At 57.5% G+C, this 13,083-nt stretch overlaps 1 protein-coding gene and 1 long non-coding RNA gene across 3 annotated transcripts in view; both read left to right on the forward strand.

The window, feature by feature from the left end:
* Positions 1–771: 771 nt before the first annotated feature.
* Positions 772–5,723, forward strand: LOC144225578 (uncharacterized). 2 transcript variants are annotated; one of them, XR_013333347.1, is made up of 5 exons: positions 772–1,100; positions 2,172–2,263; positions 3,598–3,774; positions 4,659–5,110; positions 5,275–5,723. It is a non-coding gene; the product is annotated as an uncharacterized LOC144225578 (long non-coding RNA). The 2 variants fall into 2 exon arrangements; XR_013333348.1 differs by lacking the exon at positions 2,172–2,263.
* A 7,142-nt stretch (positions 5,724–12,865) lies between these two features.
* The window catches only part of PPDPF (pancreatic progenitor cell differentiation and proliferation factor), a 2,022-nt gene continuing 1,804 nt past the window's right edge, over positions 12,866–13,083 (forward strand). Inside the window, exon 1 of the mRNA XM_077756857.1 lies at positions 12,866–13,076. Coding sequence (XP_077612983.1) covers positions 13,022–13,076 — 55 coding nt within the window. The 5' untranslated portion in view covers positions 12,866–13,021. The remainder of the gene's footprint in view (positions 13,077–13,083) is intronic.

The following is a 13,083-nucleotide window of genomic DNA, read 5'->3' on the forward strand; positions in this document are numbered from 1 at the left end:
GTCCATTCCACTGCAGAGTCCCCGAAACTAACAACTACCCGCTGTTGCATAGTATTTAATAACTACAGATCATCGAACAGGACTGAATACTAACTACTAAATAGGCCCAGGCACCCAGGCGCCAGCCTTGTGAGTTCATCAAGTGCTGGGTGGGGCCGCCAGGCAGCAGAGCACCCATTGACCAAGAGCTGGGCACAGACAGGCAAGCCACAGTGCCCAAGGTCACACAGCAAGGAGAGCAGGGCCTGCGGTCAGCTGGGAAGGCCTGGGTCCGGCCAGTGTTACTCCTGGGCAGAGCCAGCCAGCTGGTTCCCACCGGAGCTCCCCCTCCCCCTCCTCGGGCTTGCCGTGCCTCCGCCACCTCCCCCCAAATCCAGCCTCTAGTCACCATGGCCCCCGTAACAGCCCAGGGGTTGGTTTGGGGGGGCGGGGAGGAGGAGCAAAGAAGAGGCCACCAGCCTGGTGCAGCCTCACAGCGCATCTCCGTCCCCTCCCGTGGCCCCCAGCCGCCCCCAGTCGTGGGCTGTTTGGGGAGACACAGGCAGCCCCCACTTTGGCTGGCTGAGGCCTCATGAGCCTGGGGAAAGAGGATCCAGCTAAAATTAACCGTTATCAAGCTGTCGGCCTGGAAATAAACCCTCCTCCTATTGGCTGCCGGTGATGTCACTGCTGGGTTAATAATAACCTGCGAATGCATAACTGACCACCTGTGCATGTGCCTTCCTGCGGCGCCAAGGCCAGTGGTCACCCTGGTAGCTGGTGCCCAGGCAGTGGCTTTGGGGCAGGATGGGGGTCAGGGCTGAGCGCACCCTCCAGAATGACCTCAACTCCTGGCATTGGGCCACAGGCTTCGGTCGGACCCGGGACTTCCGGTGCTCACCCTCACGTGCGGGGTCACGGGCATCTCTCTCCCAGCCTCCCTGGGCAGCAGGACCCTGGACAGCGTTGGGGTCAAGATCCGCCCGCCCCCCGCGCCCAAGGCTGGAAACCGGGGCTGAGCTGCCCCTGAGGCCGCACATTAGGTGGTGTCCTTGGCGAGGACAACTCTCGACTGCGGAGCTCTCCTCAGAAAAGCGAGATGGTGGCCCCAAGTCAGAGAAGTAGGGGCCGGAGGGGGTNGTCCCTGGGCCGTGTGCAACGGGGCCGGGGGTGACCTACTAGACAATCCAGACGCCCTAACAATGCACCTTAAAGAACCCAGCGTGCCTGGAGGGTGTGAGGCCATCAGTCAGCCAGGGAAGCCCCGAGGGGGACGCAGCCCCTCAGAGAAGGGAAGTTCAGCCGGGCCTGCCCTACCCGCCGCCCGCCGCCGCGGAGCTCCCTGGGGCCCCGGGCCCCCAGCGGCGCAGCAGGGCGCTGTTGCCATGGCGAAGGAGCAGGCAGCTCCCCGAGCCCTTAGTGTCACCGGTGCTTGGGAGGGCAGCTTCCTGCCACCGCTGGGGAAAGGGTCTGCCAGCCTTTGCCCTCTGAGCCCCCCAGAGTCCAGGGCTCCAGCCTGGCACCAGGAGGAGGGGGCCCAGCCGCCCCCCATTTGGTCCATGGCAGTTTGGGAGAGCCCAGGGGACAGGGCAGCCTCTCTGGCCAAGAAGAGGCAGGCCCGCTGGTGGGGCCCAGAGAAGAGGGAGCCCCTGGAGAGGGTCTGCAGGCCCACTGCGCACCCCTTGGCGGTGCTCAGTTCAAGGAGGAGCATCTCCAGGTGGACTGCCCTGGGGACCCCGAAGCTCCTTGGCAACTCTGCGCCTGTGTTTTCACCTCACAGAAAAGCAACCCCTGGGGGCAGGCAATTGGGAATACCCACCTCCAGAGCAGGAGGCCCCGTGGGGGTCGAGAGGTGACCGGCACAGGCGGCTGCCGTGGCATCATCCTCCCCACCAGTGGTGGAGGCCCAGAGCCTCCCCTACCCCAGGGGAGACCCCACCTCCACATCACCAAGACCGAGGAGGCTGGTCCTTGGCCAGGGCAAAGGCTGGGGGGACTGTCCTTGGAAATACTTAGAGACAAGTGCACAAATTACAAATGTACCTGGCCACCCAGATGGAGAAACAGAACACTCCCTCATGCCCTCAGAGGGGACCACTGTCCTGACTTCTTAGACCAGAGATCACGTTGTCTGCTCTCAGACTTCACATACATGGTCTACACGGTAGTTGTTTCTTCTCGCTGCTGTACAGGGTTCTGCATCCAGTGTCGCACTGGGACAAAGTCACTGTGTGCTGCTGTGTGTGAATTTGTGCAAGGACACCACTGAGGTTCTGAGCCACAGGTGTGTCCAGTCATTTGTTCACCACCTCTTGGCTCTAAACTCCCACTTCAATACCTGCTCTGTGATGACGGACAGAATTACTCAAAGTATTTCTGCTTTACAGTGAGCAGATCATTCTGTAGGGCAGGTGATGAGGATAAATTCACAGCTGAAAAAAAAATTAATTGATAGCTGGCTTTTTTTCTTTGCTGGTATGAGGAAATTCTATTTCTTTTTTTTTAATTTTTTATGTTTTTTTTTATTTATTTCTAGGAGAGAGAGAGACAGAGTGAGCAGGGGAGGGTCAGAGAGAGAGGGAGTCACAGACTGAAACAGGCTCCAGGCTCTGAGCTGGCAGTCAGCACAGAGCCCGACGCGGGGCTCGAACCCACGAACCGCGAGATCATGACCTAAGCGAAAGTCGGACGCTTAACCGACTAAGCCACCCAGGCGCCCCAAGGAAATTCTATTTCTTTGCACATCTAGTAATTTTTTGCTGAATACTGAACATTCCGTAAAGACTCTGGATTCTGTTATCTTCCTCTGAAGAGTGTTAGTTCTTATTTTTGCAGCCATTCAGTCAATGGACCTCCATGGGCTTGTTTTCATGCTTTTTGGTGTTGATCTGTGGAACACCCAACATGACTTCCCTCAGACTGATAAGATTCAACTTTCAATCTTGGTCTCCCAGCTCTTCATGAGGGTCAGCTTTAACTTTTCTTAGATGGTCCTAGAGTAGACATTACTGTAGGTGCTACTCTTCCCCCCCCCTCTCTCTTTTAATGTTTATTTTTGAGAGGGACAGAGCATGAGCGGGAAGGGGCCGAGAGAGAGACAGAGACACAGAATCCGGAGCAGGCTCCAGTCTCTGAGCTGTCGGCACAGAGCCCAGCACAGGGCTGGACCTCAAGAACTGCAAGATCATGATCTGAGCCATAGCTGACTGAGTCACCCAGGAACCCCATCTCTCTCTCTCTCTCTCTTAAGTTTTATTCATTTAAGTAATCTCTATACCCAACATAAGGCTCGAACTCATGACCATTAGATGAGGAGTTGTGTGCTCCTCCAACTGAGCCAGCTGGATGCCCCTGTAGTCTTCTCTCTTAAAGAAATAGGTCAGAAGGTTACTTTGCCCCGGCCAGGTCCAGATGCCAGTGCTGCCCAGCATGGCTTGTCTTCTGATATTTTGGCTCCATTGCCAACTCATCCCCCCAGGATTCAGACCCTGGAATAGCTTCTTCCCCCCTTGAGTGCAGAAAGAGCTGTGGCTTGCACCCAGCCAACAGAACACCGCAAAGGTGGCGAGCTATAACTCTCTTACTTGGCCTACGTTATTTAAGACTCTGTCTTGACAGATGGCGGGGATCGAGGGATTCTCTTCCTGGCCTTGAACAAGTGAGCTACCAGGATGTGAGAAGGCCTGTAAGGGGCCACAGGTCAAGGAACTGGCAGCCCCTAAGAGCTGTGAGTGGCCTCCAACTGTCCAGCAAAAGAAAGCAGCCGTGTGACCTTAGAAGAGGACCCCGAGCCTCGTAAGGAAACTGACAGCTTGACTGCACACTCCTGAAGCCCTGAGCGGAGGGCCCAGGGGAGCTGGGCCTGGTCTCCTGCCCAGGATGCTGGGCATCTATAATAAATGCATGTTTGTTTGTTTAACAGTTTTTTAAAAGTTTGTTCATGTTTGAGAGAGGGAGACAGAGCATGAACAGGGGAGGGGCAGAGAGAGAGGGAGACACAGACTCTGAAGCAGCTCCAGGCTCTGAGCTGTCAGCACAGAGCCCGAAGCGGGGCTCAGACTCACAAACTGCAAGATCACGACCTGAGCCGAGGTTGGTGCATAGCCGACTGAGCCACCCAGGTGCCCCAATAAACGCATGTTTTTTAAACCCACTAATCCTGTGATCATTTGTTATGCAGCGATAGATAACTAGTACACAGACCATAGTGTCCGTTCTCTGTAAGCCCCCCAGGGGCCTCCCCAGCCCGAAGCCACAGACCTGAGCCACAGCACGTGTGCTTCCATAGACCCTGAGCCGCTCCCCACGCTGCAGCCGGCCTGCGCTCCAGGCTCGGCCCCTGAGCCCACTTGGATGACCCTGTGAGCAGGAGTCCACTGAGCCCGCTTTCCTCCACCCGCAGCCCAGCTCCCTGGCCCCCCCGCCCGGGGCAGCTGCGCCACGGCTGGTCTGGTGCCACACTTGCTCACGGAAACAGGGCTGGCCTACCGCCTGCTGCTTTGCTGCGGTCGGAATCAGAAGTAGGTTCTGCACGTGTCCACTTTTGATTCTGAAATCACTGCAAACTTAGAGAAACGTTGCAAGAGTGGTGCCCAAGCGTCGGGTGCACCCGATGGTTGACGCCCGCCCATCTGCATTATTATGCTCCCTGTGTGTCTATGCGTATTCTTTTTTCCCAGGCACGTGTGAAGAGGTTGCATAAACCGCCACCTGTAGGCCTCAGTACCGAGTGTGTACTTCCGAATGACACAGCACTTCAGTCTACAACCCTTGTTCCGATGGCCCAGCTACTCCAGTGGCTCTTCCAGGTCCCGGACGGCTCGCCAGTTTCCCAAGTCAGGTGTCCCGACCTCCTTTAATTGGACATAGTTCCTCTACCATTTGTGTCTTTTATGACACTGACATGAGTTGAGGCCAGTTGCTTTGAAGAGTTCCCTCTTCTGGAGCTTATGATGTTTCTGCATGAATGAATTCAAGTTTTATTTTTCTGGTGGGAACACCCACCAGCAGCACAAATTCCCCCCCAACGCATCCGAAGGGGCGCTGCTTGGCGTCGTTGCCAGTGACGTCATCCCGGACCACTCAGCGTCATGGCTGCTAGCTTTTCCTATAGCAAAGTTAATTTTCCCTTGTAAGTATGAGCTAATAATGAGGGTGCACCTTGCATTGTGTAGATACCCTGTTTCTCATTGAAATCTTCTCCCAACCCAGCGCTCATTGAGGATTCTTACCCAAATCAAGTTTTCCGATGGAGGCTGTGCTTTTTTAATTATTGTTTGTTTTTATCTTTTTAAGTTGTCACACAGAAAATGGCCTCTCTGGGGAGAGTTGGATGACTGTTAGCGCACGCACAGACGACTGCAGCCACGTGGGTCAGGACGCAGACTGTCCCATCCCCCAGAACTCTCCTCCACGCTCTCCCTTTGTGCTCAGATGGTGCTTGCGCCCGGCAGCCGCTGACCTGCTCCCCATCACGGTGGCTTTGTCTCGGGAACGCCGATGAACGGAAGTATACACTGTGTCCCTTTTGGGCGGGGACCTTGGAAGTTCACCCAGGTTCATTCCTTTTTATGGATGGGTACTCGTCCGCGTATGGGGAGACCACAGGCTACCTGTCCGCTCCTCCCCTGAATCACATCTTGGTTGCCTGCAGTTCAGGCAGTTATGAATAAATCTGCCGTCGACATTTGTACACAAGTTTTTGTGTGAACGTGTTTGGGTTTCTCTGGGACAAATGCCGGGAGTAGGGGCTGCTGGGTCATGTGACAGGTGTTTGTTTAACCTTTTAAGAAACTGCCAAACTAGGGGCACCTGGGGGCTCAGTCAGCTGAGTGTCCAACTTCAGCTCAGATCATGATCACGTGGTTCATGAGATGGCGCCCCACCTCGGGCTCGGTGCTGACAGCTCGGAGCCTGGAGCTGCTTCAGATTCTGTGTCTCCCTCTCTTTCTGCCCCTCCCCTGCTCACACTCTGTCTCTATCAAAAATAAATGAATGTTACAAAATAAAATACAAACCAAAAAATAGATAAATGTTACAAAAAGTTTTTAAATTCTTTGTTAGATATTCAATTTGCAAATATTCCCTCCCTGTGGGTGGCTTGTGCTGTTGTTCGTGCATCATTCCACAACACAAAATTTTCCATTTTGATAAAATCCAGTTCATCAGTAATTTTCTTATATGGATCATACTTTTTGTGCTTTTGACACTGGCTAACCCCAGATCACAAAGGTTTTCTCCCATATTTTCCTCCAGAGCTGTGTGGTTCTACATGTCACACTCAGAGATATTACCCATTTTGAGTTCATTTTTATAGAAGGGGTGAGATTTAGGTCAGTGTTATTTTTCTTGCATAAGGATGTCCTGTTCTCCCAGCAGCACCTATTGAAAAAATTACACTTTCTCTGTCGAATTGCTTTTGCATCTTCTCAAAACACAGTTGGGCATGTGCGTGGGAGAGCTGTTTCTGGACTCTCTTCCGTCACATTGATTTATGTCCATGTCTTTACCAAGTCCACACGACCCGATTATTATAGTCTTAGAGCAACTGCTAACCTCAGGCAGCGTGTGGAAAGCACGGGCTCTTCAACAAATGGCACTGTGATAACTGGATAAACACACATGAAGGAATGAATTTGGACCCCTACCTCGTGCCGTATACAAAAATTAATTCAAAATGGATCAAAGGCCTGATAAAACTATAAAACTGTTAGAAGAAAACACAGGGGTAAATCTTCATGACCTTGGGATTGGGCAGTGTTTTCTTAGATGTGGCTCCAAATACATGGGCAACAAAACAGTAAGTAAACCAGACTTCAAAATTTTTAGCTTCTGTGCAAAAAAAAGGACACTATTAAGAAAGGGAAAAATACAACCTACAAAATAGGAGAAAATATTTACAGATCATGTTAGATAAGGGTCTAGTATCAGGATATATAAGGAACTCTTACAACTCAATTTAATAATGGACGGGGTGGGGGCGCACCTGGGTGGCTCAGTCGGTTAAGCATCCAACTTCAGCTCCAGTCATGATCTCACAATTCATGGGTTCGAGCCCCGCGTCGGGCTCTGTGCTGACAGCTCGGAGCCTGGAGCCTGTCTTGGATTCTGTGACTCCCCCTCTCTCTGACCCTCCCCTGCTCATGCTGTCTCTCTCTCTCCTAGGAATAAATAAAACATTAAAAATTTTTTAAAAAATGAATAACCGTTAAAGATCATGTCTAACTTTCACCGCTATGTGCTCAGTGCTGGTCTAAGTGTTTACATGATGCATCTTGACCTCAAAATAGCTCCATGAGTCAGGCTCTCCCCATCTCACAGGTAAGAAAACGGGAGTAGCGGTGGGGCTTGCTGCTCCCCAGGACATCGTCCGGCCACACAAAGTGCCCCCGCATAGCAGGTGTTCATCAAATATCAGTCAATAGTTTTATTTTCTGCTGCAAGTGGTGACGTTGCCTACAGAGGTGCCAGCGCGTGCTGGAGAAGCCGCTTGGGGCACGAGAGGCCGGGGCTGGGCTGCTCTGCTCCCAGGGGACCTTCACTCCCCAGGAGTCGGCAGAGCCTGGAGGGCCCCAGCCCTGGCCTCCAGCTTCCGTACAAGTCTTGCATCAGTGCAAACACCTGCGGCCAGAGGGACAATCCATGCACTGGAACAGCCACAGTGCCCAGTTAGCAGCCGGTCCCCACGGAACACCTGTCGGGGTGGCACATCATCACTCTTACCTCCCACTCTACCCGGAAGGGAGTAGAGGCTCCAGAAGGTCACGTGGCTGCTACACAGTTGGGACTCCAGCCCCCGTCCCAGCAGCTCCAGGGCCCACGCCTTTCCCTGCCACCCTGCAGGAGCCTGGTGGAGCCTGGTGTCCAGAGACGTCCCCCCTGTGTGACCAGCCTGCACAGCACGCACGTCTCTGCCCCACTGAATGATGTTCCTGTTGCCATTTCCCCAATGGCCGGAGGCTCAGGTGCTATGTCCCAACACGGAACTCAGCCCTGCACACCTGGAGCACATGACAATCCCCCAGGCACGTGGCCACCGTCCCCTCAGTGCCCACGGAAGGGAAGGGTGACCTGCCCACGCTCGGGCCCCGCATCACAGATACGGAGCAGCCAGCTGGGTGGGGTCCTGCTGCCAGCAGCAGGTGGAGGCAGATTCCACCCCCGGCCTCACACCCCAGAGCTGGGGTCTCCCCCATGTTGGAGCCACGCCTGGGGGCTGGCCTGCAGGACAGTGACCCTGACTCCTCCTCTCAGTGCCTCGGAGGACACCAGCTGGCTGCACAGCCCGCCTCAGGCCATCCCACGCAGTCCGCGCACAGGCTGGGCATGTGCCAGTGGCGGTGGGTCCTCACGCTAACCCGGATGCCCCACCCCCCCCTTCTGGGTCCCTGACACTTACTAAGGGGACGGACTGGCCGAGCCCCCACCCTCCTGGCTTAGTAAATGCAGTTTCTATGTTTACACTTTAAAGATAAGACACATCTCCTTTCAGACTTTCTGTTCTTGAAGATGATGGTGAGGTTGGGGATGTGTCGGGCTGGCCCAGCGTGCAGCTGGAGGGTGGCCTGGGGAGATGGGAGATGCACTCCTCCTGGGAAGGCCTCGCTGGGGTGGTCAGCACACAGCCTCCACTGCTGGCTCCCGCAGGGCTGGTCTCCACCGCAGGCCACAGAGCCGCCTTCCTCGGGATCCTCCCCAGGCCTCTGCACCGGGTCTGAGTGGGGTGGGGGCCAGTGCGGGTCACCCCTGTCCCTTCTCACTCCAAGGCTCCGCACTGACCTCGCTGCCCCTCAGGTCCCCACCCAACATGCAGCCTGCATCTCAGTCTCCATCTCGCTTCTGCTCCCGAGAGCCTGGCCTAAGACACTCCTACAAGAGGGAGCCCAGAGGGGAGGCGGCCACAGCCAGGTGGGGGCCAAGTGCCCTGCCTGCCCAGGCCCCAGACACGGCCTATCTTAGTGTGACCCTCGGGCACGGCTGGGATTGCCCTCAGCCCTGGAGGGGGCTCACTGGCTCTGCCCGGCATCCACACCCGGCACATGTCTGCACCCAGCCAGGAGGAGGGGAGTTATGTGGCCTGAGGAAGGGCCTGGCTGGCTGGAGCTAGAGGGTCAGTGTGAACGGAACCAAATCTAATAAATCGAAGTGAAGAGCACCAAATGCACTGTGACTGTGTGGTTGTATGACAGGCCTCACGCGGGAAAGAGGCAGACAGTGTCAGGAGGTCGCAGCTCCAGGCCACAGAGGCCCCACCTGAGCACTCCTCCAGGCCTCTCCTGTGAGAGTCCGGAGCTTCTGTCCATGTGATGGAGGCAGCCCTGCCTGGGGATGGGGGGGGGGTCTGGAGGAGGGGGTCGGGACCCCAACTGCCTGGCCCCTCTACAATTCTCCCAGGACCCTCTGCCCCCAGGTGCCCCCAAGAGACACAGGCCTGGCTTCCCTGGGGAGCAGCTGCATCGGGGCCCTCCCAGAGGCTGGGCACTGTTTATGAGCGCAGCCAAAGGAGGAGCTTCGAGGCCTCAGGGGCAGGGCCGCCCAGGCTGCAGGGCCTGGTGTGCCCACTCGGGAGAAGTCAGCAGGACATCTGGCCCGCTGTTTCCCACCAGGAGGCAGGCCGTAGCCCCCACCTCCCCGCAGCTCTAGCCCAGTGTGCGAGGGGTTCTGGGTCCAGGGCCTGTGCACCTCCCTGCCCTGGGGCTGTGACAGCAGGTTCTCAAGCTCGGGGACAGAGCCTGGGGAGAGCAGGGGCTCCCACTCACCCAGCTCTGCACACACAGGCTTCGCAGTACCACGCACACAGCAGGCTTCCCATAAGCTCTGGAGGAACAGGCAGACGTCTCGGCCAGGAAAGCAAACAGCGAGGTCAGCACCAGCCTCCAGCACCAAGCCCTCCCTGCAGAGGCCCGGGTGGCCCCTCTGCCCCCGGGAGCCCCAAGCTGGCCCTCTCCTTCCGGACAGCCCCCAGTTCCAGCTCTCTGCTCAGAACCCCCAGGATGGGTCTGCCCCAGGGGTCCCAGCCTGTCCTCATCCTGCTCACACGGCTGTCTCCCCACCCTGGTGACTTCTCCTCAGCCCCTGCAGCACCCCAGGGTGGTATCAGCCTCTGCCACCGCCCCCCAACCCCAGCCGTGCCCCTTTTGAATGACCACCATGTCCAGGATTCAGAGCAGGCATCCACTGCCTCAGAGACTGTGGCCTGACCCCCCAAGTCCTGACCCCACTTTCTGGCCGTATGAGCTGTCCAAGGTGCTGGGCAGGCCCCTCAAGCTGGCCCCTCAAGTCCTGAAACCACAGTCCTATCGGAGGCATGTGTGAGACACACCACAAGACAGTCACACACTCAGCCACAGGTTTCAGGGACACAGGGGTCTAGGGCAAGAGCAGAGCCCTGTGACTGAGGGTTCTGGGCAAGCCTGGGTCTTACTAGAATGTTCCTCCGTCCTGGTATCCAGTACGCTGACCAATCTGCCTTATGAGTGACCCTCGGTGGCCCCAGTGAGCAGGCCCGGCTGCCTCCCCAGTCAGGGGCCCTGCTGTGGCCCTTCCCCTTCCCAGGGTCCACCAGCCGCCCCGCTCCTGCCCGGCAGCACTGAGCTGGGTCCCAGGGTGTCCCCGCTGGTCCCTCCTCCATCTCCACCTTCCTCGGACCCCAGCTTAAACCTGACACCCCTCTGCTGTCTCACCTCACCACATTGGGTCCCCCCGCCCTCCGGACTGGCCTTTCCACTCCTGTCTGGCTCAGACATTTGCTCATAGTAGATATTCAACAAACCAATGTGCTGAGTGCCAGAACAGTGGATGGTCTGAGTCGGGCCCCATCTCTGTATTCTTAGGGGCACGAGAGACCCCCACCCCCAGCGTCCCTGCCTGGCTCTCTGTGTCTTTACTGTGCAGTGGATGCTGGCACTGTTGGTTTGCCCCACAGCACCCAGTACAGACCTGGCACCCAGCCACCTCAGCCACCTTTGTGAACCACAAAACACCAAATCTAACCAGGCTTCAAACCTACCAGGAGCTGCCCCTAGCTTGGGGGGGGCCCGGATGCCGCCGGTGCCCAGTTGTGCTTCTCAGGGAAGGATGAGTGAGGCAAAGGCACAGACACCCGGCAAGTTAGGGGGGTGCACGCGGGCCTACTGAGGCAGGAGGGTGCTGTGGCCCGTTCCAGGCCAGCATGTGGTCAGGGGCTGGCACTGGAGCCTGTGGCAGCGCCCCAGCATGGACCCCAGACAGCCACTAACCCGCTAACCTGACGGTGTGGCTCAAGGTGTGGTGAGTGTGAGGGTGAGGTGGAGGATGACATACGTCCTTAACAATTAAATTTGAATTGCACTAAAGTCACACTTAGTTTATGATCCAGAATTAGCCTGAAGCCGGGAGAGGAAACCAAACTGGAGGCACTGGGAGTCAATGAGAGGGGAAGGTCACTGGCTGTGAGCCAGGCTTGGGGGTTACGGTGACATGTGAGCAAGCTGACAGGTGCCAGGTGTCTCCTCCATACGTGTGATCCCGTTGATCCCTTGAGTGAGAGCCCCCAGAACTGCCAGCAGGCGACTGGCCCTCGGGGAAGAGAGGGTGAAGGGGGAGGAGCGGGCACTACCCAGACTGCAGCTCCTCTTACAGTGCGCTGGGCCACACCGCTGCCCAAGCCAGGTCCCGATCAGAAAGTCCGAAGCCTCGACCCCCACCCAGCCAGATAAAGGATCACATCCAGGGTCTGTCGGGTCCCTCTTCTCCAGAGGGCTTGACTTTCTGTCTGCTGAGTGAGAAGTTGGACTGAGGTCCAGAAATCCTGGAGGGGTCCTTGATGGGGTCTGAAGACGTGGAAGGCCTGACAGAAGGGGCTATGAGGTCTTCCTGCTTTCTCCCCAAGTTCCCCACAGACTTCTCAAGACCTTCCCAACCATCAGGGAAGAGACTGCCCAGCCAGGGCCTAGAATGCAAAAAGCCGGGTTTGCCTCTCCCTGCAGAGGGAGGTCACGGCTTGGGGTCTTTGAGAAGGAGCTGAGGGGCTGGGGGAGGACTGATTTCCACGACAGAAAAGGAAGTTGTCATCCCAATTGACAAACGAGGGTGTGGCAAGGCCCCAGACAGTTTGACAGCTCGGGAAACATTCTGGGGTTGCCCCAAACAGGGGGCCCGTGCTTCCTGCTCTGGGAGACATCTCTGGGTGGCAGCTCTTTACCTCCACCCACTCAGATAAGCCCCCTTCCCTGGCCCTGCTGCCCTCCCACCCCCACTCTCCCCTGCAAGTTGTGCCTCACAAGCAGGGGGATGCTGGGGGTGCTGGCTGAAGCTGGAGGCCTGGGGTGTGGGCCCCGGAACCACCGGACTGCGAGGGGGACGCCCCGGAAGGGCCTTGTCTACTACGAGCCCAGCTGGAGGGCTCCGGCGGCAGGGAGCGGAAGCCGCTGGGGCCCCCGTCTGGTTGGAGGGGCGGGCACACACGGAGCAGAGGCCGCGGTCTGTCCTGAGACAGTGGGACCGGCCCCATCCCCAGGGGAGAAGGCTGGAGGAGAAAGGCACCGCAGAGGCGGGGCCTGCGCGTCCGCGTCCAGCGCCCCCACTGCCTTGGAAGGGCTGGAGAGGTCGAGACAGGTTGGAGCACCTGGGGTCCCGGAGTTTCTGGAAAGGAGAACAAGCTTTGCTCTTGGACGGGAGAGTCTCTTTAGGGCAGGGGAGGTGGCAAGTCACGCACGGCTCCGGGACGGGGCACGGAGGCCATTTAACAGCTCCAGTCCCAGGCCAGGCCGAAACGGGCTTCCCAGGGAGGCCCAGACTGCACCGGCGCCGCAGACCCGCGCTCGCACCTCGGCCAGGCCGCGCGCCAGGCCACTGTGGGCGGGGCCGAATGGGGCTGGAGGGGCCCCGGGCCGAGCTCGGGGNCTCCGTAAATAAACTCTGCGTCCCCGACCCGGGAGTCTGTGTGGGGGCGGGTCTCCCCAGTGGGCCCCGCCCGGCCGGCCCCTCCCGAAGGCCGGTGGGTGACCAGGGGGGCTCCCCGACCCCTGCGTGCGCAGGTTTCCACCAGCCCACAAGCGACAGCATGGCAGCCATCCCCTCCAGCGGCTCGCTCGTGGCCACCCACGACTATTACCGGCGTGAGTA

Source organism: Crocuta crocuta, unplaced genomic scaffold (genome assembly GCF_008692635.1).
Source record: "Crocuta crocuta isolate KB4526 unplaced genomic scaffold, BGI_CrCroc_1.0 scaffold613, whole genome shotgun sequence".
In the NCBI taxonomy this organism is placed as follows: Eukaryota; Metazoa; Chordata; class Mammalia; order Carnivora; family Hyaenidae; genus Crocuta; species Crocuta crocuta.